We start from the raw sequence: 25,131 nt of genomic DNA on the forward strand, positions 1-25,131 counted from the left end.
ACTTAAACAATATTTGGCTGAGAAGATTTCACTTCAAAGATTTAATTGCAATATATTTGGGTTTACAGACACTGGCCTTATTCGCTAACAAAGCCCGATTTTGTCACATTTTGGGTGTTTTTCCGGGCATGTTCTCTCCAAAACGAAGTCGGTGACCCCCCATTTTTTTTACATTTCTGACATAACTAACTCATTATCTTACCGTGGTAAAAGTTTCAGAAAAAAATCAATGTTAAAAATTTTTCGCGCGAACGTCCTTAAATGACTGCAGTTGATGTCATTCTTCTTATTGGTTGCAAAAAGTGGCGCGAGATTTTTAAGTCAATCACTAAGTGAAGCCGGTATATCTTTAATCTTAAATGTGAAGTTTTCAAATGCAGCATACAAGTACGATTCTAAGAAATAACTTTCATGTTAAACCGAAGCGTGTGATACATACGAAAGCAAACGCAAATCTAAACCAATGCAATCGACCTCTTTAGCTTGTACGTTTTGTTTTCCCATTTCAGACCACGTGATGTTCTCGAGGGAATCCTCTTTTTTTTTTTTTTTCATAAGTTATTTTTACATAAGCACGTGCATAAGGCGAAATTTGAAAGAAACTGTTGTTTTGAATAACATCACGTGGTCTGAAAGGGGAAAACCAAACGTGCAAGCTAAAGAGGTCAATTGAGCACACCCAGAAACTCATAAGGGTTGAAACGTGTAACGGCCCCTTGTGTGCTAAGTACCATATTTGGAACAACAAGAGCGAGGGGTTTCCAAATATGGTACTTAGCACTGAAACATTCAACCAATCAGTTCGCATTGAATATTCGGAAGCTGTGAACTCGCGTAACACGTTTCAACCCTTATGGGTTTCTGACGCACCCAAAAAAGAAAAAATTCAACTATCTACAGGCGATTTGGGGATTCCCTATCTGAGAAACAGACAAGCAAAGGTTTTCATCGAATAAAGATAAAAGCGAAAATGGCCTCATTTAAAAACAACGCAAGAGGTTTGTCGGACAACATGGAGACTCTTTTGCTGGGATCACTGATAAAATGGTAGCGAAATGTCCGTTTGGCACTTTTACTAAAGCAGCAAAGTAAAAGTAAAGCAATCTCGTTATAAAATCGACAATGCACTGAAAAACACTTTTCTTCTACAGTTTAAAGTTACTTGTTCACTCCAGCCGGAAACTTACTCTGCGTCTTCTGGACTTTATATCGAAACATCAGGTAGGTTATTCCGTTTCAGAATTTTTACGATGAATTTTTTTCAGCGAGACTGGTAACGACACGTCAGTTTACCAAACCTGTGGCATTTGTTTCTCATTTACAGGACTCCACGCTCTTCCAAGAATCAGACAATGATATGAACTCGTCTTTGCCTCAAGGGCTCGGTTCGTCGGCGTCTGTTATTCCATACCCAACACGAAATCTGTGCTTCTTCAACGGAACTCTGGGGGTCTGGGATGGCAGCTGACATAGACCAATGGCGTAATTTATCATAATAGAGCGTCACCACTAGCATCATCATCGACCAAGTTTTTTAACCGAAACAGAACACAATGTTTGCGTATGAATAGTGGTTAGTTTTGGTTCGCCAACTTGGCCGCCCCAACTGAAACGTTTTCAGTTGAGCCTGGTCCAAATGCAGCTCTCAGTGCTTAAAACCCGGCACATATTTTTATCCACACCAGCGGTCAAACTTCGGCATCGATGAAAATTATCCTTTAGAAATATTAAAGATATATCCACGACTGGCGTACTACTATTATGTTCGGTTAAATAATGAGACTTATCAGTATTTAATTCTCCAGAAATGACTGCCGTAGTTTTCATATTTGGCGAGACGATGAGTTTAAATGTTCATTATGAGCCTTTATTATAGAACTTTATAAAGGCTTTTTTACAGAAAGACATGTGTTTAAAATTTTACACGAATTTAAGAATTGAATTCATTGTTGTTTCGAAATGCTATTTACGGATGAATAAAAATTGCAATTCCTCGTTTTTGGGAGTAAAAGAAGATCCGTTTTATGAGCAAAATTCATGTCAAATTTGTTATTTTACGGGTAGTAAAATCTTCGCCCCTAAGCACCTGATTCGACTGGGATGCCGGTTTGTGTTAACAATGGGGAAGTTGTTTTGTTTGGTTGAGATGGATACAGCGATTGCTTCAGTGTCGAAGTACCATATTTTGGGCAAGCACAGCAGACGTACACAATTCAATTACCCAATCACGACGCAAGGAACTTTCAGCGCGGAAAAATGCGTACGAGCCAGTCACCGATGAGTCTGCTTTCTCTTCTGATTGGCTTACACGTGGCGCGTGCTTTTTAACCCAGTCAACAAGGATCCTAATGTAATGCGCACGAAATCGATTAAATAACTTCTGACGTAATTAAGAACCATTCAATTGTATTGTTCTCAGAATACGAAAGCGATTTTCCTCGTTGTTGCTTGAAAATTATTTTCTGCCACAATGTAGAGACGGCATCACAGCTGTCCGTAGTTAATCATCGCAATTCTATGCGAGAAACGAGGAGAACTTTAAAAATATCTTTTCGTTTTACTTACGCGGTCACTTAGAATGCAATGTATGTCCAAAAAGGTGATACGGACCAAAAAGAAAGCCAAGAAAAGTTTCCTTTCGTGGCCTCCCAGAAAGGTGATACCGACGAAGACAAAATATAAACTTTAAGAGTAATGGTTATAATAAGGGAGAATTCTTGTAAATAGGCTAATAATTTATTTTTACTCATATAGTACAAACGTACCATTTTGAAGTCAACTTTGTATTAGAGTTTAAAAGATTTAATAAAAATCCTTGGATTTATGGTATTTAAGACAGGTCTGTTTCGTTAAAAATTTCGGTGGCCATGTTAATTAGTATAAACTGCCCTTTCACATGAACACAAACTGACCTACTTATAACATATATCTTTGGCCTGTCTTTCGTGTTCGTTAAATATTCAAAACTTAGTGCAAGAAATGTTGCAAACTGACCACAACTTTGTCAAGAAAATTATTTGAAATCAATTTTGTTTCAAATCGCTTTTAAATTTGTGACAGGACTACCTATGAAACAGTATTTTTTTGTTTAAAACTTTGGTGAAATTTCTGGCAACTTTTCATTGCCATATAAGACGTTAATTTGAGAACGAAATATCTGTCTGTTTATGAGTGTAATTCTCACGTTTCCCTTGGTATTAGCTGTTGACAGTTTTGTATGTCTCTTCTTCCAATCGTCGATTCATCTAACACTCCATTTAAATGCTGCTCTAACCAGAAACTTGGATCTTTCATCTGCAATTTGGATAGCAAACTGTTAAATGAAAGGCTGTGTGAGCCAACTCAGTTATGCATGTGGAAATCTGAAATCTGACGTTACTTGCTCAGATTGTTGTGTGACAGAATGTTGTGTGACCCATTGTGCAAATGTTTCGAGTTAACGGATGCCCATGTTATTAACAACTGTCAGATGCTCATGATTATGCACCTATCAATGTTAAGCCCGGAGGGGGGGGGGGGGGGGGTAGGGCATAGGGTAGGGATTTTGACATTTCCTGAAGAAATGAGTCAAATTCCGCACATCCGGGACGACAAAATTGGCGAAAAGTATCAAAAGCGCCTACTCTGGGGCAAGTAAGGGTGGCCAAAATAATACCCTTTAGACCATGTCCTTACTGCACACAATAAGAGTGCAATGTATGTACCACTCACCTTTCGTTCAGCCACCTGTCACGAACGCGGAAAGTACATTCGAACACCTTCTGGGTAATTTCCAAGATGGCCGAGTTATTTCCAACCAACCTCGTTCCCAAGGCTTTTCTCTCACTACTTGGGAAGGGAAAAGCCTTGGAAACAAGGTTGATTTCCAAGCCTTACGAGCCAAGTGGCCCATTAGGCCGGAGCTTATCCCGGTTTCTGTAGCATGAAGCGATTAGGAGTATTTCTACTCCCCCCTGGATGGGATGCCAGTCCACCGCAGGGCTACCCTCGGAATTAAATTCACCGGTACCAATTTATACACCTGGGTGGAGAGAGGCACTGTGAGAGTGAAGTGTCTTGCCCAAGAACACAACACAATGTCCCCGGCCAGGGCCCGAAACCCGGACCACTCGATCCGGAGTCGAGCGCACTAACCACGAGGCGGGAAAAAAAACACCGTTACCAATGCCACTGGCGGGAAAGGTCGCGTAACTAATGCCAGTGACGGGCAAAAATCGTGCAAACAATGTCCGTGACAGTAGAAGTTGAGTAATCAATGCCCTTGGCAGGAAAAGTCACATAACCACTGCCATTGGCGGAAAAAAATAGCGTGACTAGTGTCAGTGGCAGAAAAAAAAAGTGTCATTGGTGTAAATGGCGGAAAAGTCGTCACCAATGCAAAACGTATCAGAGCAGTATTCTCTTTCACTTACTTGTAGTTTGTCTATTTCTTTGACTTGCGTGGTATCTCTCTCTGAGCTGTTAATGTACTCCTTAAACAAGTTATTGTTCCAGTCATTGACAAATCTCACGCCGTTTGCACTGTTCCCTCCTGGGCGAGACTTAATTAAAATCTTTTTTTCTCCTTGCGTTCCGCGTGCCACCGAGTGTAAAATGGGAGTTGGCTTGGAAATAACTTGCATTGAGCCAGACCCAGTCGCATCTGGTGACCGAGTCACAACCGAATAAACGCGGCCTTGTTTGTACACTTTAAAGGATCGTGAGTTGAATTCAGGCTTCTTTCGGCTATTGTTGGTAGGAGTCTGTTGTCCATTCTGCGAATACATCAATTGTAGGTATTCCGTGATAATTTTTTGTCGTTCTTGATCTTCCAGTTTTTTAAGAAAGTCGACCTTTTCTCTTTCGCGACTTTCGGTATCTTCTTTCTCTTTTTTTCTTTTAAGCGATTCTTCTTGTTCAGGGTTCAGGCCATTGGGCTGGGTCTTTAATGTTGAGTTTCCTCTGAGTTTGCGCTGGGGAAATTCATTGAACCTCTCCAGATTGTAGTTCATAGTGTTATTGTCTTCCTGCAGAATACTTTCATCTGATGGATTTGGGCCACCAATAGGGCTTTGACTGAGTGGAGTTTGATCTTCATTATGTTCGTCCCGTTTATCAGTGAGTTGCGACGATCCCGTCGTATCCTTTTGAAGGCTAACTCCCTTAATGTAGCCAGGTTCAGGAAAAGTACAATTTTGTTCATGCCCTTTCTTGGGGACTGAGGCGCAAGATGGCGTGATACAGCGTGCGTGACTGTAATACAACTTGGGTTTTTCTGACTGTTTGATTGGCCGAGTGCTATTCATGCTGTTTTCGGTACTTGATCTTCTGCCATACTTGCTATGAAATTTCGACTCGTAATGAAGAATTTCCTGCGCCTGCATTATCGAGAGGCGCTGGTGGTGCGGTTTGGTAGTCCTCAGGTAAGACTGGTATGCAGTAGCAAAACTTAAATGAAAGACAAACAAAGGGTGTAACAAGTTTATGACGCATCGACTTTGTTAATTAGGGCGCGTTCGATTGACCCTATTCACGAATATGTGGAGCGATGGTTAAAACGGTATGTTTGGCGCGTTTCGAAGCAGCAAGGATAATAAAAATATGTTTAAAACAGCATTTTAGAAGACGTTTGACAATGTGATTGTCAAATTACTGTCAAATTAATGTGAGTCTCCTTAAAAAGGAAGGATTTCTAACTTATATTCCATGTATTCCTATCCCGGAATACGGTCAATCGAACGCACCCTTAATCTACTCCCATGTCATACCTTCATTTCTAGCGCTTTGCGCATCAACGATAAAAACTGTAAGCGTCCAGTCAGAGACCATTAGGGACCTTACGCAAGCACGACGGCGACGCCAACGAGAACGTTGTCCAAAAATATTATTTCCCGTTTGGAATGGAAAGTGTGTATCATCATGGTAGGAATAAAATTGGCATGAACGGTGTGGTTGTTTGGGAAGAAAATTAAAAACATCTAGTCAGGTTATCACGTCTTCCACACAACCTCAAATTTAGTCAGTTTACGTCGTTAGGGACCTTAATCAATGACGACGGCAACGAGAACGTCGTCTAAAATTATTTTTTCCCGTTGCTGTAATAATTTTGCGATTACTTCATGTCGTTCAGCATGGAAAGTATGAGTTCACATTCCAAGAATAAAATTGGTGAGAAAGATTTGGACATTTAGCGAGAAAATTTAAAATTCATCGTCGTCAGGTGCTCGCGTCCTCCGCATGACGTCAAATTTGATCAGTTCACTTCGTTGTCAAGACAACAAAGGGCAAAGAAATGTATCAAAATGTAAGCGCACGTGCTGGGCGTGCAGAGCCTTTGTTTTTGCTCATTAATATAAGCCCATTGTTTTGTGGCGTCCTCGCAGCCGTCGTCGTCGTCTTTGCTTGAGGTTCCTCGTTGTCAGGACGAGAACGGCAAAGGAAATGTACCAAAATGCAACACGCACGTGCAGGGCAACCAGGCTCACACCAGTATGCTTACGTAAACGCCAAAACCTCAAATTTGCATATTTCACGTCACTGTTACACAGAGTTCCGTAAAAATATGTGCCAAATGCGTGCTGTACGTTCAGCGCGATTATTTCTCCTTTTTTAACCAATGATACTGTCTTACAATACAACTTTATTTCACTATGCTAGCCACACAACAAAAGCTGGTTTCCAGGTGGGGCGTAGGTAAACACGTTACAATAAAGTATATATTTATTTAAAATAGAAGTATATTACATAGAATCAGTGCGATCCAATAGAAAGCATGAAGGGCGAGGACGCAAGTTTGCGTTTGAAATCAGAAAGCGATTTTGCGGTCTTTGCCTCATAGGGAAGATTATTCCAGAGCATTGCACCACTATACTTAAAGCTGCACTTCAAAAAATTTGTGTATGGCCTTGTCTTGTGGCGTTGGCGTTGTCGCCGTATCAGAAAGCCGCAGGTCATCTTGAGGGAGGGGTGGGGTGAATCCTTGGGGGATTTAGCACGCCCACTAGTTGTAAGAGCCAATCAAAATAGAGCTATCTCAGCCTTAAGGGAAATGTGATAATTTTCGCGGGAAAAAAATAAGTTCACTTGGGAAAGGAGCAAGGATGGCACAGTTGGTTAGTGCGCGGCCTTGGTGCAAGAGGTCCTGAGTTCGATTCCCGGATCTCGCATCCTTGTTTCGACTTCTTTCCTTTCCGTGTAGCTAAGTAGCTTTAAATACCGGTAAGACGGAGCACTGATGGAGAGGGGGGAGTAAAATGAGCGCACCGTCGACCTCAGGTTTGTCAGTTGATTTACTGTTACGAGTTATCGACGTTAAATATGGTTGCTTTACTTTACTTTTACTTTACTCAAGGAAATAGTGGAAATAGTGGAAATAGAGGCGAACCTTGATGAGATCATGACTTCAGCTTTGTGCAGACATTTTGAGCCATACTTACCAATTTTTACCTTTAGGGACCCAGTAAAATCTTATCGGTTACCTGTTAATAGATTCCTCATTCTCTCCTTCCTTGGCCAAACTTTTTGATCCTCTCCCTGGTTTTTCTGCATTCCGCGCTTTAAGGGTTTGTGATATATAATTTTGGTAGTCAGCCAGATCAATGAACTCACTCGTCTTCAGAGGCGACACAGCCCTGCTAGGACTGGGAGCAGCTAGTGATGCGGGAGGCATTCGCTTTGGCGACCAAGCAGTTCTCCTTGAGGTAGCAACCTTGGCACTGGTTTGTTGTAATCTTTGTCCCAGGTTGCTTCTATCAGATCTGCTTGTCTCAGGAGATTCCCTTACACGAGAGTCATCTGCCAAATCAGGATTTTTTGCACTTTCTTCACTTTTCTTTGTATATTCAAAATTAACATCGATTTTCTCGGTTCGATCATCATCAATACGTTTTTCCGAGGTATTCTCCGACGCTTTGTCCGTGCGGAGTACATGATCTGTAAAATGACAAGAGTCTTCTTCCAACCTTTCTTTGGCTGGAAACTCTGACTCCTGCTTTTCTTTGCAGTTCCTTGTCCCCTCTCCTTTTATTTCCGCAGCCACCGTTTGCGATTCCGGCTTCAACCTTGGTGATAAAACCACTTGCTTCCCATGCAGCCTGCTCTCAAATTTTGGCGCGAACCGCGGAATACACGACTTGCATCTCGATCTATTACAGGTCGGAGAGACGGCCCCATGTAGTCTCGAAGGATTTTTCACTGATGACCTGTTTGATGCGGCCGTGTTTGGGCGTGTCTTGGCATGGGGAAAGTTGCTGGGAAACCGGGCTTCATCGGTGCAGATTTTGAACCCCCTGATCCACAGTCCCTGGAGACAGGTCAAAGGACGCTATGAAAATCGTAACAGTGGGGAATTTTGATTGGTTCATGATAAAATTCAATCTGCTAAAATATTTGTAAAAAAAAAAACAAAACAAAAAAAAAAAACATGAAATTCTCTTAAGCTAACGTGTCCCTCTCTTTTGAGAGATATCTGTAGCTCAGTTAATTGAGCATCGGGCTTCCACGCGGAAGGTCGCGGGTTCGAACCCCGGCGAAGGAGTGTTTCATCGAATATCCAAACACCAAGAAGTGAGTTTTTTAACCGATTTCGAGGTGGTTGGATATCTGATGTTGCTTCTCAAAGGAATCAGTATTTTAAGAGATATTTGGGATCAAAGTTGGCGAAATTTTATGCTAATTAAGACCACGTATCCAAACTTCCTTCACGGTAGTGATTTCTTTTGTTTTTGGCTTATAAATTATTAATGAGTTTGAGAAATAATCTTCTTAATGGACAACTTTTCGATGACAGCACATAAATAACTATCGACAGTAGTCAAATTGATGGAGTCCATGTGCTGAAACTGGTAAACTGGAAAGAAACAGTGGTGGATCCAGACCAAGAGCTAAGCGGGGTGCCTTGGTTTTTGGTGTTGTGGTTTGCAAAAAGACCAAGATATTTTAAAAGGGCTTTACTTGTAACATTAACATCCAGAAATAAGGAAGAGGAGGGGGAAGGCGTTTGTCGCGATGCTAAATCTCTATATATTTACCACCTAAAAAAGCGTAAAGCCAGTACTGCACCTACCTGTGGCTTTGTGTTGTCGGAGCTTTCTCTACAAGGTGACAAAAAAAGTCTGATTAATAACTTTTTATACGTGTTATTTAAGTAAAATGAAAACCTAAGCAAAAATAGAGGAGTTCCCAGGTAAGATATCACTTCTCTTTTACGCGAATTTCTTTCCTTGGACACACAAAATAAGAATGATTTTTTCCTTTGAAAGCTTTTTTGTTCCAAAATTTAGACATAAGGCTACGCTGCAATTCAGTTAAGGGAATTTTCAACTACGAGTCCCAACATTTCTTTTGTTCTATGATCGCGGAAGCTGCAACAATGTTGGATCCGTCTCAACACAATCTCGACCCCAGAGCTCTTCTCTTCTATGTATGACTGAGGGAGAGAAGTGCTCTTGGGAGCCTTGAAACAAAGTATCTTCTCATTGGTTTTCGTGAAGAACAATCAAAAGCGTCTCTAATTGGTGCATTCATGTTAGCACGAGGAGTGAACAGGCGCCGCAAGGTTCAAATAGCCAAATTTTTTACTATAAGAACCCTACAGCGCATGTTCTCCTACATACAGTTTCCCAGAGCCTGTGGTCATGCGCAAACATAAGATCCAAGGCTCCGGTAACGAGAATGTTCTCAACATTGTTGGGGCCACGCATCCGCATTAGATATGGTCTCCATGAAGACAACAACGCATTAACATGCCGAAAAAAGATGACAGCCGAATTTTGTAAGTTTACAAAGTCTTATGGGTCGTATCCTTCCCATAATACAGTGCACGTCGTTATATTGTTGGAACTTGTTGCGTCCGTTTGCATACAACTGCTCACGGCATCCCATCCAACAGCTGCAGAACCAACACCTCCCCCACAAAGTTGGGAGTTGTTGCGTCCGTTGCACGGAGCTTAAGATCGGCAACGTCGACGTGAAAACCTCACCTCAAAATGTACTTTTGCATTATACTAAGTCTTCGTAATCTCGTTCACGTCGTTTATTGTGGGCGAAGTATCATAAAACTAAATTGGCACGAGCGGTTTCAGAGTACGTTCATAGAATGTAAGGTTCATATTTGTATACTCAGGCATTTATCATAAACAAACGCATGCAGGCTTCCCGCTTAGGCCTGGGGAAGGCGAACTTTCGTGTACCCACGTGTTAAATTCTCATTCCCCATCTGCACATGCGTATTTATTAACAGAACAAATTACTTGGTGGAAAGAAACACAAAGCTGTCAACTTACTTTGAAATCTGAACTATCGGTTTTGGCGAAACATGTTTATTGTCCTCTTCTTCTTGGGCCTGAGAGTCCGAGCCTTCAGACTTGCAAGCGCTTCCACTCTCCAAATCCTGGGTTCCAGCCTGGTTCTCAGCCTCTTTTTTATCCTTGCCAACGGTTGTTATGGTTACTCGGATGACGGAATTGTCTGGCGATCGATGTTTCTGGTCGCAGTATGATCTCCAGGCAAGTTTGAGTTCTTCATCCAACAGAAGGTTGTAAACCGCTGCCATGGCGTCATATCTGTTCTGCTGAACGTGAAAAGCGATCCTTGATTTGCTGATTTTAGCAAGCTGGGAGGCTTTTTCTAAAACCTACATGAACAGAAATTGTTAACATTGGGGAATTTCAGCTGCAATGTTAGCAGCGAAAAGCTTAATTTAATGAACTAAACCGATGACTCCACTGATGCTTTGCACGTGCGATGTATTTTATTTTATGTATTTTTTATTCATCTTTTCAGTGCTTTCTTTTTCTTCAAAAACGTGATATTATTGGGCCAACGAAGGCTCGTTACAACAGTAGGGAGCTTAAGCAACGGCGACGGCAACGAGAACGTCATCTCAAAATATAAATTTTCGTTATTTTAATCGCTTCGTGACTATTTCAACGTTTTTAATATGACAAGGGTGTGGTACTTCCTCACAGATGACACCAGGCGGACCGGCACTCTATTTTAGGAGAGAAAATGAAAATTTATCCTCAAGTGCTGACGTTCTTCATAAAACCAGAAACTTGGCTATTTCACGTTGTTGTTTTGCTGACGACGGCAACGAAATGGACAAAAGTGAAAAACGCACGTGCAGGGCGTGTAAAGCTATTGTTTTTACCCACTAAATATGCAAATTCGTGACGTTCTCGTTGCCGTCGCCATTGTCGTTGCTTAAGCTCCCTAGTGTCACCCTGCCAGCAGAACCTTTTTTAACACGACGAGAAAGAAAGGACTGTGCAGAAATCGTGTAAAATTGAAGTCTTCATTGAGTATGCGCAGGCCGTTGCTTGGAGACAGTTTCAAACCCATGCCACGTCTCGATCGCACTCCAAGACGTCATATTGATTCTCGAACTGAAGGCTCGATTTTGACCTTCGCCTTGTCAAAAATATGATGCGCGCGCTACCTAAACCGGTTTGACTGGAGTGACTAGCCCAGAAATTTGGGCTGAGGCGACTTACGAGACTTGACACGATTTCTTCAGAGCCTCTCTTGCTCGACCTCTGGTAAGTTTTAGAGAGGCTCTGCTCGCAGGGTGCAAAAATGTACGAGTGTCAACAAAAAGTAATTTACGGCGGAATTGAAGAATCAATAAATGTATAGAACAGAAAAAAAAACATTGAAAAAAAAAAGAAGAAGAAACAGAAAACGGGATACAAATATTGACCACCCCTAGTTTATAAGTGTACACATCTCAGAAGAACTTAAGTTTCGTAAAGCATTGTTGCAAAAGGTTTGTGAACTTCCCGGACACGAGCAGGTAGATTATTCCAAAGTCGTGAAGTAATAAAAAAAGTTCTAGGCTTCATCTACTGTAAAATGTCATCCATCGACGGTTACGTTGTAGAGCATTTAGGGAGTGTTGCAGTAATTTCCAAGATCATTATGAAAATCAACACATTCTGTTGAATTTCCCACCTTGTCTTGCAATTTCTCATCAATGGGTCCTTCACTGTACGGTACGAGTGGAGCGGTTCCTTGAACCGTAACCCAACAGTGGACCATTACATCCAGCAGAGGCAAACGCAACTCAGGCCTAGGCTCCAGCAGCTTCCATAGCAAATCACGACATTCTGACAAGAAATGTAATACAGTTCTTGGTCAATTTTTCATGTTGTTTCTGGCTTATTAGTCATGGACCCTGACTGTAACACAATCGTTGCTTTTAAGGTTGACTTATCAATCTGGAAAACGTTAACGTTTTGTTCAAAAAACGGTGGTTACTCTCGTTTTGAGTGAACTTTATTCAGTTGCAGTTTTACGCAATTTTTTGACGAACTAAAACTGCAAAAATATAGAAATACTGGTCCTGTTTTTATGAAGAAATGAAGAAAGATACGGAGCACATAATTTGAATTTACTGCAGTATTATGAAGTCGTGAACTTGCTGATGTTGACATTTCGGTGCCCTCTTGCGCTCTTTCTTTGCGCACCGTAATCTGTTGGTTCTGTCGCTGCAAAATTACAGGGGCTGCCACAATGAAAGGGTAATATTAGAGTCCTCTGGTCACTTTTGCAAATTTAGCTAAGTGTGAGCTAAGAAAAATGGAACAGTATTTGGCCTTTAGCTTTGATTTGCATTAAGTTCATGTTTGTTCTTACTTACGATGTGTCAGGTGGCATAAATATTTGTTGTGTGTACACGACAGCCCACGGGAAGATTGGTCAACTAAGTCATTGCGACCTCTGCATCTGGAGTGAGAGCTTCTGAAGAGCAAAAAAGAAAAAGTGGTTATATTTTTCTTTCTCCTTCGCTGAAAACGTATGGCTGTCTGCAGGGTTTTGCTTTTTCAGAGACTGCTGGGCAGCCAGTGCTGTTTATAATTTGGATTAATTTCCATTCTTTCTTTGCAAATTTTTCGCTAAAAGGAGTTTAAATACAGTTGCTATTTAACAATTATTCGGCGAAGGCGAAGTGATTATCGGTGAATATTCACCGATAATCACTGAGCCTGAGGCGAATAATTGTTTTAGTATAAATACACAGGTGATTATTTCAAAAAAGAGAAAAAAAAAAAAACATTTCAACGCGAAAATCATCTTCACTTACAGTGGCAAAACGACTACTGGCAGCCATTTTTTTCCGTCGAGGTGATTATCGGCTGATAATCCGAGATAGCGAGCCAATGAGAGCGCGCGATTTTGTATAATCACCTGTGTATTTATACTAATGTTGGATATAATAGCCCCCCCCCCCCATATAATCGTAACGGGTGTAGCCGCTTATAGTCATTTGTAAACGGAGAGGCCTATCACACATTCAGCAAAAATCATCTTTGTATCCTTCATTAAGGGCCCGTTTACATGGTGAATTTCAGCCCGGCTTTTGAAAGAAATCCTCTTGAAATGAAAGTGGCGATTACATGGAGAAGGTTTCAACCCGGGCTATGATTTTCAGCCCTGGCAAACAGGCTGAAAAATCCATGTAATCGCTATAATTTTTTCAACTCTGGCTCAAAAAGGAACGTGAGCATACGCATCGATCATCATTGTTTTCGCATCTCAGTAAATTTTCTGTTTTGCCTGGATATAGGTCGTTTTTGCTCAGAATCATCTTGTTTGTGATGTATCGATAATATTATCAGTAAAGGAATCCCACGAGTTTTAAATTCATGATCAACTAAAGATTTCACCCAAGCACCCGAAAATAACGTAACATGGCCTCTTTGATGGTGAATGTATAGATTCTCGAACCAATAGGAGAGACCAAGAAATTCCGGAAATTCCGGTTGGGATGTAAATGGAACACACGTTTTTGGTTCGTTCCACTGGAAAATTTCCGGAATCATGAAACGGAACTCCTGAAAAGGTATACAAAAATTTGGTTTTATCAACGGAGTTGATATTGTAAATTGGCCACCGTACAGAGATTCTAAAAGCTGACGTTTCGAGCGTGAGCCCTTCGTCAGAGCGAATCGAGGAATTGTGGGTTACGGTTACGGTTTTGTTGCGTAAAATCGCAATCACTTGGCGGCGAAAGGATCTGAGTTAAATGGAACACGTTTTTCACCCCATGGAAATTTCCACCGAAATTTCCGGAAATTTTTTGTAAATGGCAAACGCCCAAGGAGCATCATTTGAATCCAGTCTTCCCCCACACACTTGGGCATTTAACGCCTGGCGGGAAATGTAAGGACAGCTCTCGGTGATTTCTGGCATATTTTTTGCTTCTTTTCTGAAAAACCAGGTGAGCTTTCAGTCTGTCTTTATCAAAGGGGAATAACTCCCTTTTGGAATTGTATGTCGATAGCTATATACTCACGATAAATATTAGCGACGTTTCCGTTTTGGGGGAAATGAGAAAACAAATTAGGGTCGTTCTATCTGTTTTAAGGAATCTTTCTGGGTTTCATTTTATATCATTGGCTAAGTTGGTTATTTTCAAAACTCGTTTGCATGTGAAAAAATAGCAAAGAGTTATTCTTACCGAAATGGAAGCTTTCCAACAACAATGCCATACATGATTACCCCTCTGAAAACAAAAATCACATCAAACAAGTGATAATTATTGATAAGTGTTAATTATTCAAAAACGTGGTTTTAGAAATTTCTGAATCAGCAGGATGGAGATCCAAAGTGAAACACATTCTTATTCAATAATGTTGAACCTTTATTTGTATAAAACAAGTAGGGTGTTTCATTTCTGATGCACTAGAGATACAAAATCTTCCATTAATGAGTCCCTAAGGGTCAGTGACATAAAAAGGGGGGAAAGCCGCGGGGGATATTCGCATGCCCAGGAGAGGGGCATGGGCAACCGAGGGTAATGATGATTACTCCTCCCCCCACCCTCTGCAAGGCTTGTGAAACTAGAAAAGGAGGAACACAGAATCTCCTTTTATCTATTTATTATTATTATAATAATTTTTTTTTTTTAAATATAAATATTATGTTAATCACTATCTTTTGGCGGAATTTGGGTGGCAGGGAAGGCAGAGCCTATGCCCCCTAGGGTAGCGGTGTCCCTAGGAGGACCCCCTAGAGTAGCGGTGTCTCTAGAGGCAACCCTACGTTAGAATGTAACATAGGGTGGACCAGAAGAGGGGTGCCCTTCTGGAAGGAGAATAGGTCAGATGGTGAGTTGTACCATCTTGGAGTAAGCAATCCGGACCTATTGCCAAGGAGGGCTGTCCCACCTACTGTGGGGTAAAGTGCAGCCCAGGGTGCACTTCCCTGCCACGATTGTGTGAGCCAAAATATTCTGGTCAAGAATGGGGGAACACAATCACCCCACAGTAAATTGTGTGGACGTTGGCTGGAATACCAACTGCCACATGTAGAAGAAATAGGATACGATATAGGCATGCATAGCCATAATGAACAGTAACTAGTTGTCATGATACTGGTCATCAGGGAGACAACAAAGAAGGGTCTAACCTACAATAATTATTATTACTTCAGTTCATTGTCAGTTGCTTAGGGATAGCCAGCAGTGTCTCTTGAGGAGTTCGTATGTAACGTTCATAGCAGTCAGAAGACCAACGACCCAATACCTTGATTAACCAGGCAGGAATCCCTGCAGCAGCTGCAGTAGTCGCAGCACCAATACGGAAGCTATGTGAGAAATAATGTTGAGGTTGTATGCCGCATTGCTGCAGGACATCACGGAGTGCATGAGTAAGAGAAGTTCGGGTGAGCCACTATTATTATAATTAGCATGTAAAGTATAATGAATTTAATTCATTTTTATATTTAATTTATTTTATGTTATCAGTACAATAACATTTTTGTGCAATGGGATGTTAATAAAATGAATATCTACTGAATGTAAAAATAGCAGCTATTAAATTATTCTTTAATATTTATGTTAATTAAATTACTAGTCTTGTTGGTGTTTGGAAAATTGGAAAGAATTTTTGCAGTAGAACAAGGTTAGTTAGACTAATTAGCTCAAAGATAAAAGAATAACCTACTATCAGCAGCTAATTTTCTGAGAAACTATTATTCCCCTGTCTTCTTACAATAAAGCTGCATGAAGTTGTGTCATTAGAGGTGTACTAATAACCAAATTTGTGAGTCTTCATTAGTGGTGGAAAAAATGAACTGAGATTGTGTTGGGATGTAAATGGTGAGGAAATTCAAAAGCCACCCTCTAGAAATTGGAACCTTCATAAGAATTTAAAAAAATAGAAACTGATGACATTTTGATGTTCTCAGATGTCATTACCAAATCAAGAGATGAATCTTTAACATTCATGAGTTCATTAAAAGTGTCAGTACATGATGTTTTAACTAGTATAGAATTTCAAATTTGAGTTTTCTCACAATTTCTTGTAATCTTGCAATCCGATTGGCTAATTTGCTGTTGTCAATAAGATTCTAGATAACACTGCTCACGTCAATGTGTCACTCAAAATTGTAATAGCGAATCAGAAATGCTCATTTTGGGAAATAAACCAATCAGATTGTGAGAAAGTTATAGACAACGCTTGCTCATTCTTTTTGTTGCAATCTTGGTTTGTAATGCTCTGAAATGAACATTTCCTTTGAGGTTGAATATTGTGGTAAAAAAACAATGTTTGGACTTGCCAGGTGCACAACATTTTGAGCACTTTGATGATGAAAATCGTTGTTGATAAGAGTAGAGACAACAAAACCACATTTTATTTTTTTTATGTACTCACAAACTCCATAAATCAACTTCTGTTCCATATCGACAGCCACGTCTAAAGAGTTCTGGGGCAGCATATTCCGGAGAGCCACACTGTGTCTTTAGAAGATTTTCCCCTTGGCATATGTTGCTGAGACCAAAGTCTACCAGCAAGTTTGGACAAAGAGAAAGATTTGTTTGGTAATAATAATAACCTCTCACTAACTGAGCGTGAGGGCCGTACTGGGGAATATTGGCCCAAGGTTGTGGCAGTATGGACTGAGTGCAGCAAGGTCTGCACAAGAATGACTGAGGGCCAAATGCAATATTTCCCAGTGCAGTCCCAAGCAAGTGAGGTTAATAAGTTGCTTATTATATGGCATTGTTTCTTTGAGCAATAATCGGACACTTCTCCTCGGTAATCTTTGTCTTCCATTGACCAGTGAACTTTGAATGGTAACCTTTTACAGCCCTGTGAAACTAAATTCTGTTTGCTGTAATTGTACTGTTGTGATGAAAAAAATAAATACTGCTTTATGGAAACTTTTTGTGTTTCTCTCAACTTGAATTTCCCAGGAGAGAGACAAAAATACTGAAACTGACCATTTCCACGGTAATGGTATATACTGTAAAACCCCAACAGATAAACAGCCAGAGTGCTCCATTTAGCCTGAGAATTGCTAATGCCATATAATTATAAACACTTCACTTCACAGGACATTCAGCTATGGTTTTTTCATCTTTTTTGTCCAGTGATTATTTTGAGGGTCGTTATTGTCATTTAATGAGGGAAAATGGGTGTAACAAAGGGTCAAATGATAAATTTAAAGGCTCAATAATAATTATTTTGGTCATCGCTCTGATCTGAACAATTTTACCCATTGACTCCCAGGGGTTCCCCATTGACGAGTAAATCACCTGGTGTTAGACAGAGTAAAATACGAAGTCTGGCCAGTTCAGGCCGGTTTGGGTGTCTGAGTGTTAAGTCAGTGTCTCCGATAGACAGCGTAAAAAATCCAGGTGTCTCCAACAGGATTTGAACCCATGACCTCTGCGACGCCGGTGCAATGTTCTACCATCTGAGCTATGAAGCCACACAAATGGGCTCATTTGTTCCTCTGAAAGGACTTGAACCTTATTGATCTTATCAATTGACAGATTTACAATACTAGAGGGGGGATAAATTATGAAAAGATAAGCCTAGAAGAATCATTGATTGATGCAGAAAGCAGTTTTGATGTATTTTCAAGAGTACAAGGTCTTCACAAGAGCTAACAGAAGGTTTTCCAGTGAACTGAATTGTGTTGTGCTATCTTCAGATATTAATTTATTATTGTGTGGCTATTTTCTGGCAACTAAGTTCTAAAAAATCTAAACATTAATTTTAATCTTGTACCTACTATCTTGATGTTCTTTTTGCTCTCATCAAGGAGAATATTTTCCATCTTGAGATCTCTGAAAATAACCAACATCTCAATGTTAGGACAATTTTTTTTTCCTCAAAAAACGTTGTGTTTCAGTGGAAAAAGGATCTTAAAGGTATGGGATTTTGGAGCCACTCCCCAGCAGCATACCATGGATTTTAGGAAGCCTTTAAGGACGATGCCTACTTATTCAAAGGTAAATAGATCTTAGCAAGTGTCATTGAAATCCAAAATGGAAATAGGGGGTAACCACGCATTTTTCAAAGATAATTCATGAACAATATTTGTTAAAAGCTCTAAAATACAAAGCAATGTATGGCTTTCTTTCTTTTCAAATTGAAGCTTAATTATCTCCAAAGAATGCGTGGTTACCCCCAATTTTCTTTTTAGATACCAAGAGTACTTACTAAAATCTACTTTCACTGCATAGTTTTCAACTGCACAAAAATATCCCTGTATTGGTAAGCATCACCGATAGGAAACCCGAGTATCTCGAGATGCACAGAATGTATGCGCAATAACAATAGTAGGCACCGTCGTTAACCCATTGCCTCCCAGGGGTTCCCCACTGATGAGTAAAATCGTCTGGCGTTAGAAAGAGTAAAAGTCTGGCCGGTTTAGGCCGGTTTGGGTATCAAAGGGTTTAAGCACAGGATGTTTTTGAGCCACAGGCGCAACTAGAAGTGAACTGTTTTCCTATTTAACTTGTCTTAACACTACCTCATGTTGAGGGCTAAGTGTCTTTTCCCTGTTAGAGATGATTTAGTTTACTGCGATTTTCATAATTCTGGGGAATATCACCTTCAAGCGCTAAGCACCAAACTACATTTTGGCTTCCATCAGTCAAATTTCCGAACATAGTCGGGAAGATCGACTCCGCCTCTGGAAAGTGAATGGGAGTTTTTGTTTAGTCAACAGCTTGAATACCAAGATTATGATATCTTTTTAGAGGTTCTTCAGTAAAAAAAAAATTGTACAGATTCCAAAGAACCAAAGATGCTGATTGCTGGGTTATGTCATGCATCGATAATAATTAATTTGGGATCCATGGTTTCTCGTCAACTCTCAGCTTGGCTTCGGAAGTTTGATTGATGAAAGCCAAAAAGTAGTTTGGCCATTGGTGCTTGAAGATGAAATCCTGCAGAATTATGAAAATTGCAGGAAAAATTGGAGAGAGTTCTGTTCAGGCATGCAAAATGTTCACTTCTGGTTTCCGCCCCTGGCTTACGTATGCCATGTTCTTACGCTCCCTATTAAATGGAATGTCCATATCTTGTGGCTTTGGTCTTCTTCTTGATATTGAGGTCAAGCATCCAATCCCACCCAGCCGTTGGTTAAAAGAATGAATTTTCTCAAAAGAACACTTTACAAACCATGTTTGGTTGAAAGACTAATCTTTTGGGACTGTGCTGTTGTGAGGCTAGCCAAAGGCTAGGGATTTTCCCTGTCTACTACAAGCATATAATAACTGGCTACTTTCAGACATTGCTGCTCTCTTTTCTCCATTGTGTTCCCAGCTTACTAATACCGGTATTTGATTTACCAGGCTAATTGAGATCTTAGTGCAAGCTCTGCAGAGATATTCTACCTCATTTCGTCTGTAATGTGAGTTCTAGTTCCTAAGGGGCTCTTCGTTGATTGTTGACGTGTAAAACAGTCTCTTGGTACAATCTGTAAGTGGCACTTTTGGAACTGAAATTACTAACTATTTAACGATATCCTTTGTTGCTGTTTATGATAATTCTGTAGGTAATTCTACCTTTCGAGTATGTTGTCAAAATCGTACAGTTATTTTTTTCGAATGAAAGCCACTGATCACCTTTTGCATTGTCTATCATGTTGTAGCTTTTGAGTCTATGGATGAAATCGTAAAGTTGCATTGAAATAAAATTATGCTGTACAGCTGTGATCATTCATTTGAAAGCAGTTGACTTGCATAATATCCAGTCAAAGGCTCTGTGAAGCAACTCTGTCATGCAAGAAGGAAATGTGGAATAGTGCCAATACTTGCAAGAATATAACATCATTCTGGCTTTCTTCTGATCATGACTTGTTGATTTGTGCAGATTTTGTGTCGCAGCTTGTTATGTTGCCAATTGTCTTAAGATCTCAGTTTGAAAGTTAAAGTTAAGTTAAAGGGATTTTCAGCAAGTTTGTTGTGATGCTGTTTGTCTGCTGTGCTGTGCAAAATGATTGTCACTTTCTCCTGAAGAGATTTAATGGACTTTTTGATTAAAGTTTGAAATTAAGATTATTTGATTTTAACGTTTGCCAGTGATACTAAATGCATGGATGTGTGATTTTCTGAGAGCGTGTTCGAGGAGTTAAAATTCTAGTGTTTGTCAATAGACCCTTCCACGGTTTTTGGCGCCAACTGGTTGGGGGGCAAACACGACAAAATTTGCAGTGAACTGATGTATGGGATTTTGGCCGACTTTGAACCGCTGTATCGCCGCTAAAAAGAGACGGATTTCCACAGTGAAAGTGTCTTTTAAAAGACATTTATACTGAGATTATTTTCATGAAATATAAACTGACAGATTAAGGCTACAATGACCATAAACGAACTTTTAAGATTGCATACAAACCCTTCTAAAATCATCATGGCAAATTGCCGCGAAATTAGAAGCAACATGAGAAGATTTGTTATTCGCATTTTTGGACGTCTGTTGAATGAATGATAGCAATAAAACTATTTAAAGTAGTGGCAAAAGTTGGAAATCTGTCTCTTTTTAGCGGTGCTACAGCGGTTCAAAGTCGGAAGTTAGTATTTTTTGAAGTCCACTCGGAAAATCCATAATATTTTCCTCAATAGTTTTCGCAGTCTCGTGGCTTAAAACGTGACTTTCTGATAATTCCATTAATGCGAACAAAGTTGGACTTATAAACACTATTACCTAAGGTTTGGCTTGGTTCTTTGGAAGTACAATATGTACACAGTTTGATCTCACTTCCGTTTTAGCAAATTGAATAAACTGATAGCTTGACTTTTCTAAAACTTCTTTACTTATCCAGCTTTGAAAGTGCTTGAGTTCATAATGTTCATAATTAACTAATTCTTTTTCTTTCTTTACTTATGGAACTCGTATTTTGTTTGCGTGAGACCTTTTCTCGGCAAATGCCGAGTTTTAGAGGTGTGACGGATATTCTAGGCATTGTAGATGGTCTGATTGATATGTTAATTGTTTTGGGCAGGTGTGGTCTGTACAATTAACAAATTGAAAATATGGAAGGTTTTCTTTCGTTTTCATAAATAATTTAGAATTTCTTGTAATCTCACAAACAATTCTTCTCTTTCCCGAACTGTTAACGAAACATTTTCCAAACTTCCTGAGCCACTGAATAAGGATGGCGTCTTCACTCTGTATGTTTTGTTTCCGTCTGTTTAAATTCAAACATTTTCAAGTTGTGTGATAATTACATGAATATATGTATATTTTGTCGACATCTGTACATCGTGCATTGCGTATTTTGTAATTTTTTTGCTTTGAAAAGTATTCTTTAGCGCAACGATTTTCTCTCTCCCTGAAATTCTAGAAAAGTCTTTCTTTAGTTGTGGTTGGTCCCGTTGCGTTGACGTGTAAAACCTTTCCTCAAATTGGAACCACTTGTTGCTTTTAAACGAAATGTTATTTTACCTTCGATTGCAAGGAAAATATCGGCGTTTGTAGTAATTATTATGAAGCTATTCCGGATCGGAAGCCCCGAGCAATTTTAAAAATTAACGGACTGAGCGATTTAATCTTGAATTTTCCGACAAATTAGAAACACCTAGAAGCACAATGTTCAGACCTTTTACAATGGATTACTTTTTCGTGGAGGAAAGTGCGATAACGAAACGCAGGGTTGCTGACTAAATAACATATTCATGCGAAACCGAGATATCCAAAGAGTATTCAACTAAAACTTTCAGAAGTCATACTTTTGTCTATTAAATACAGCCATTTTCGTGTCTGTTGATGAAATAGATCGAAATAGAGCTTTGGGTTTTGTTTCTGAAAAAATGTCGTTTTTAATTTACCGTATCTCGCTTTTTGGTCTTGTGTGCTAAGCTTTTGTATTTGCTTACAACTTTTCTACAGACTGGAGACATGTCCGCCTCGAGTTATTTTACCAATCATTTTTTCCGTTCCTGTGTGATTTCAGATTGGTGTTTTCATCGCACAGATGTAAACAAAAAATGAAAAAAACAAGGGATCGAGGGATGTAGTTCCTTGGAGACTAATATATTCAGTCGCTCGGAAACGAGCTGTAAGCAATTTAATTTATAATCGTCAGTTGTATTTAAAACGAAGCAAATATCCAAACAAAAGAGAAGAGTGCTTTCTGACAGAACATAAATGTAGCCATTCTGAGCTTTTCATCCAGTGTTAATAGCAGCAGAAAGCTGTCGTTCGTGTAAATTAACGAGATTGTTTCCGCCTTGTTTTAATAGTTGATCGATTTTGACGTGCTCGAAGAAAAGAAAACATCTTGTACATCAGAGAATGTAACTTTTAAGATCGCTGAATTATATCTTGCGTTACTTAAAAGCTTAACAACGCAAAACTTCGCCATTTTTCTGGCTTGATTTTCTATCTCCTAGCGACTTAATTAAGCTGTACGATTGCCAAAAGGAAATCGTTCCTTAGTTTTTGAAGTAATTTATTCTTTCGAAGCCAGACTTTGTAACTGTCATTTCAGCGTCTTAGCAACCAAAACCTCAATTAGCATATGGCAAAAACACACAAGACAACGAGAGACTGATCCAAGAATTCATACAGCGGCTCTTAAAGTTAAGCGCTTGAAAGAAATGCCCCAGTTTAGTTTTTATGAGCGTGCTGATGTTTATGCATTTGTTGTGGTAAAAGGACATTTCACTTGTGATGTTGTCAATTCGATTTCTTAACTTTGAGTCAATATCTGAAATCAAAACCACAGAGAATTATTCTTCTGTTGGTGACAGTTTTACTTAGTGGATCAATTCCTTAAATATATCCGCCGCTCGAATTAAATGCAAGCTTCTACGCTCAGAAAAGGGTATTGACACAGCAAATTTTCGGGACTTCGGTTTAAATCCTAAACTCTGACCATTTCAAATCAAAGCTACAGAGCAGTACTTTGTTTGTGGTGTTTATGCCCTACAAAGGTGGTTCTAACGTTTTAGACTTGGGTGAAATCCTCATGTGCGACCATTAATATGAAAGCTTGACAGAGCAATAATTCCCTCTTGTGCTATTTAAAATCTGTACAAGGGGTCTTCATTTTTTCAACCTCTGCGGTAGATCTCACAAAGTACTTTTCTCTGTTGCATTTTCTAATTCTCGACAAGGCGTCTTTTTCTTCTCATTCTGAGGTAGATTTCTTAAAATACTTTCCTCTTGTGCTGTTCATAATTCTGTACAAGGCGCCCTCATCTTTTTAGTCTGCGGAAGAATTCCTGTAGTGTGATGACTCTAACGCTACTGAAAATTAACTTTTCCTAGTTTTAGTTTTTCCGCGATAAACCTTAGATATAAGTTTATTATATAAAGCTGAACGGCTTTGGACCCCAAAAGGTACTCCCAACGAGTTCCTTACCGATGGACAATTCCTTGCTCGTGCATATGGTACAGCGCCGAAATCAGTTGCCTCATTATCGGTCTCGCTTGTGATTCGCTCAATTTCGAGTCGTATTGGCTTCGTAGATAACTCAGAAGTTCGCCTCCGGCAACGAATTCTGTTACGATGCAGTAGAAAGATCGCTGTTTGAGAGTCTCGTAAAGTCGCACTATGTTGGGGTGGCTGACCTTCTTGAGCAGCAGAGCTTCTCGGAGAATGTTTTTCTTGACATATTCGTCTTTGAGTTTCCTCGTGTCTATGATTTTCATGGCAACCTGGAAGATCGAGTTTTACATGATAATGAGCAGCGCACAAAAGCGCGATATCTAAAACAAATATCATCGTGAATAACACGAGTCGCTTCTCTTAATTGAACGGCACAAGACAGTTCTGAATCTCGACTGCCACAGTGCGTGACAACAGCTCACAATGGGCACAATGATTAAGTCGCAGATCAACCCTTTTGAAAATCAAAAGACAAGGCAGCGCGCAACAAACCTTAGTTTTAGTAACTCGATTTGTCGCGAGCTCGACGTGCGCAAAGTTGCCCTTTCCTAACCGATATCCAGTGAGATCGTACGTTCCGATACGTTTCAAAACCAAGTTATTGGAATCGTTCATTTTGTGAAATAACCACGATAGGCTAGCGTGCAAAGTGGCCCATCTGTAAGCAGGAGAAGCCACAACATTTCAAAACATGTGTGGTCCGCTCGGTTGGCCAATCGACGGGTGGTGTTGTGGCTGCACGCGCCAGCTCTTGTTTCCTATTGTTGACGATTGTGCGAATACCGCGCGCTTATTGGTCAGCGAACAACAGACCACGTTCTGACGCGTGCCTTATAGAATAGCCACTCTTGCGAAAGCCAACATTTGAAAGGTCTAATGCCGCGTCCACTGCAAACAAACGCTAAACCACAATCCCACGAGATTGTTTTTTCTTTGCCTCCAAAAAGCTGCAAATTGGCTGATGAATGCATTGGTATCCGCCTCAAGAAACGCACACGAGGAAACGCTCAAAGTGTATTTCACAATGTGTAAACAGCTCCTCGTGTTTAGCTTGCTCGGCGTTGCAAATTTAGTCAAGTTTTAAACGCGTGCTCTGCTGTTAAGTGCGGTCTGTCAGTTCGATCGGTCGATTTTGTTTTAATTTTCTAGAGTCGGAATCGTGACCTGGGCCTCTTTCTAGACCACAGTGCATTACCACCGCATGAAAGATTTATGTTAGCCAAATGAAGTGGACACTGCAACTTGATCACACATACAAGTAAACTATTTCCAAATCGCAGCGTATGTTGTTAGATTAGTAATCCCCTCGATCGAAATTTCATAGCCAAGGTGGATTACATTCGGCGGCTAATCAAATTTATTTCAAAGTTAATTGTCATGGAAAACCCCGTTGTAAATTATGCGGTTTGAAGAACAGATGTGGCGATCTACCCCACCCAAAATGACATCACACGCGAATCGAAGTGCCGCGGATCAAATCTTCAAAAGTTATCGAACAAAATGTGATGTTTTGAACCTCCG

General features: G+C 40.1%; 2 protein-coding genes and 1 long non-coding RNA gene across 4 annotated transcripts in view; 2 read left to right on the forward strand and 1 right to left on the reverse strand.

Annotated features, from left to right (window-relative positions):
* Positions 1-2,834, forward strand: part of LOC138045339 (protein FAM91A1-like) — a 24,880-nt gene extending 22,046 nt beyond the window's left edge. The window contains exons 22-23 of the mRNA XM_068891793.1: positions 1,152-1,221; positions 1,325-2,834. Of these exons, the coding sequence (XP_068747894.1) occupies positions 1,152-1,221; positions 1,325-1,468 (214 nt within the window). The 3' untranslated portion in view covers positions 1,469-2,834. The remainder of the gene's footprint in view (positions 1-1,151; positions 1,222-1,324) is intronic.
* A 198-nt stretch (positions 2,835-3,032) lies between these two features.
* On the reverse strand, positions 3,033-24,346 carry LOC138045338 (serine/threonine-protein kinase par-1-like). 2 transcript variants are annotated; one of them, XM_068891792.1, is made up of 12 exons: positions 24,103-24,346; positions 23,584-23,879; positions 17,997-18,055; positions 16,635-16,764; positions 14,438-14,482; positions 12,617-12,717; positions 11,929-12,083; positions 10,263-10,612; positions 9,044-9,071; positions 7,458-8,281; positions 4,413-5,427; positions 3,033-3,294 (listed from the first exon to the last, which is right to left on the reverse strand). In XM_068891792.1, the coding sequence occupies exons 1-12, from the start codon at positions 24,223-24,225 to the stop codon at positions 3,181-3,183; spliced, it is 3,240 nt and encodes a 1,079-aa protein (XP_068747893.1). In that variant the 5' UTR covers positions 24,226-24,346; the 3' UTR covers positions 3,033-3,180. The 2 variants fall into 2 exon arrangements, with proteins under 2 accessions (XP_068747893.1, XP_068747892.1); XM_068891791.1 differs by having other exon boundaries at positions 7,458-8,302; positions 24,103-24,318.
* LOC138045341 (uncharacterized) lies at positions 16,668-19,706 on the forward strand. Its single transcript, XR_011131572.1, has 3 exons — positions 16,668-16,801; positions 18,121-18,220; positions 19,571-19,706. It is a non-coding gene; the product is annotated as an uncharacterized lncRNA (long non-coding RNA).
* Positions 24,347-25,131: the final 785 nt, after the last annotated feature.

The sequence above is a fragment of the Montipora capricornis genome, chromosome 4 (genome assembly GCF_036669925.1).
Source record: "Montipora capricornis isolate CH-2021 chromosome 4, ASM3666992v2, whole genome shotgun sequence".
Lineage (NCBI taxonomy): Eukaryota > Metazoa > Cnidaria > Anthozoa > Scleractinia > Acroporidae > Montipora > Montipora capricornis.

What these genes read in the sequence shown, in the direction of transcription:
- LOC138045338 (XM_068891791.1), bottom strand. Translation starts at nt 24,225, where the DNA reads ATGAACGATTCCAATAACTTGGTTTTGAAACGTATCGGAACGTACGAT. An exon ending in GAAGTTGATTTATGGAGTTT is followed by an intron (nt 14,483 to 16,634) that starts GTGAGTACATAA and finishes TTTTGTTTTCAG; the next exon opens with AGGGGTAATCATGTATGGCA. An exon ending in ATGAGAAATTGCAAGACAAG is followed by an intron (nt 10,613 to 11,928) that starts GTGGGAAATTCA and finishes CTGTTCATGTAG; the next exon opens with GTTTTAGAAAAAGCCTCCCA.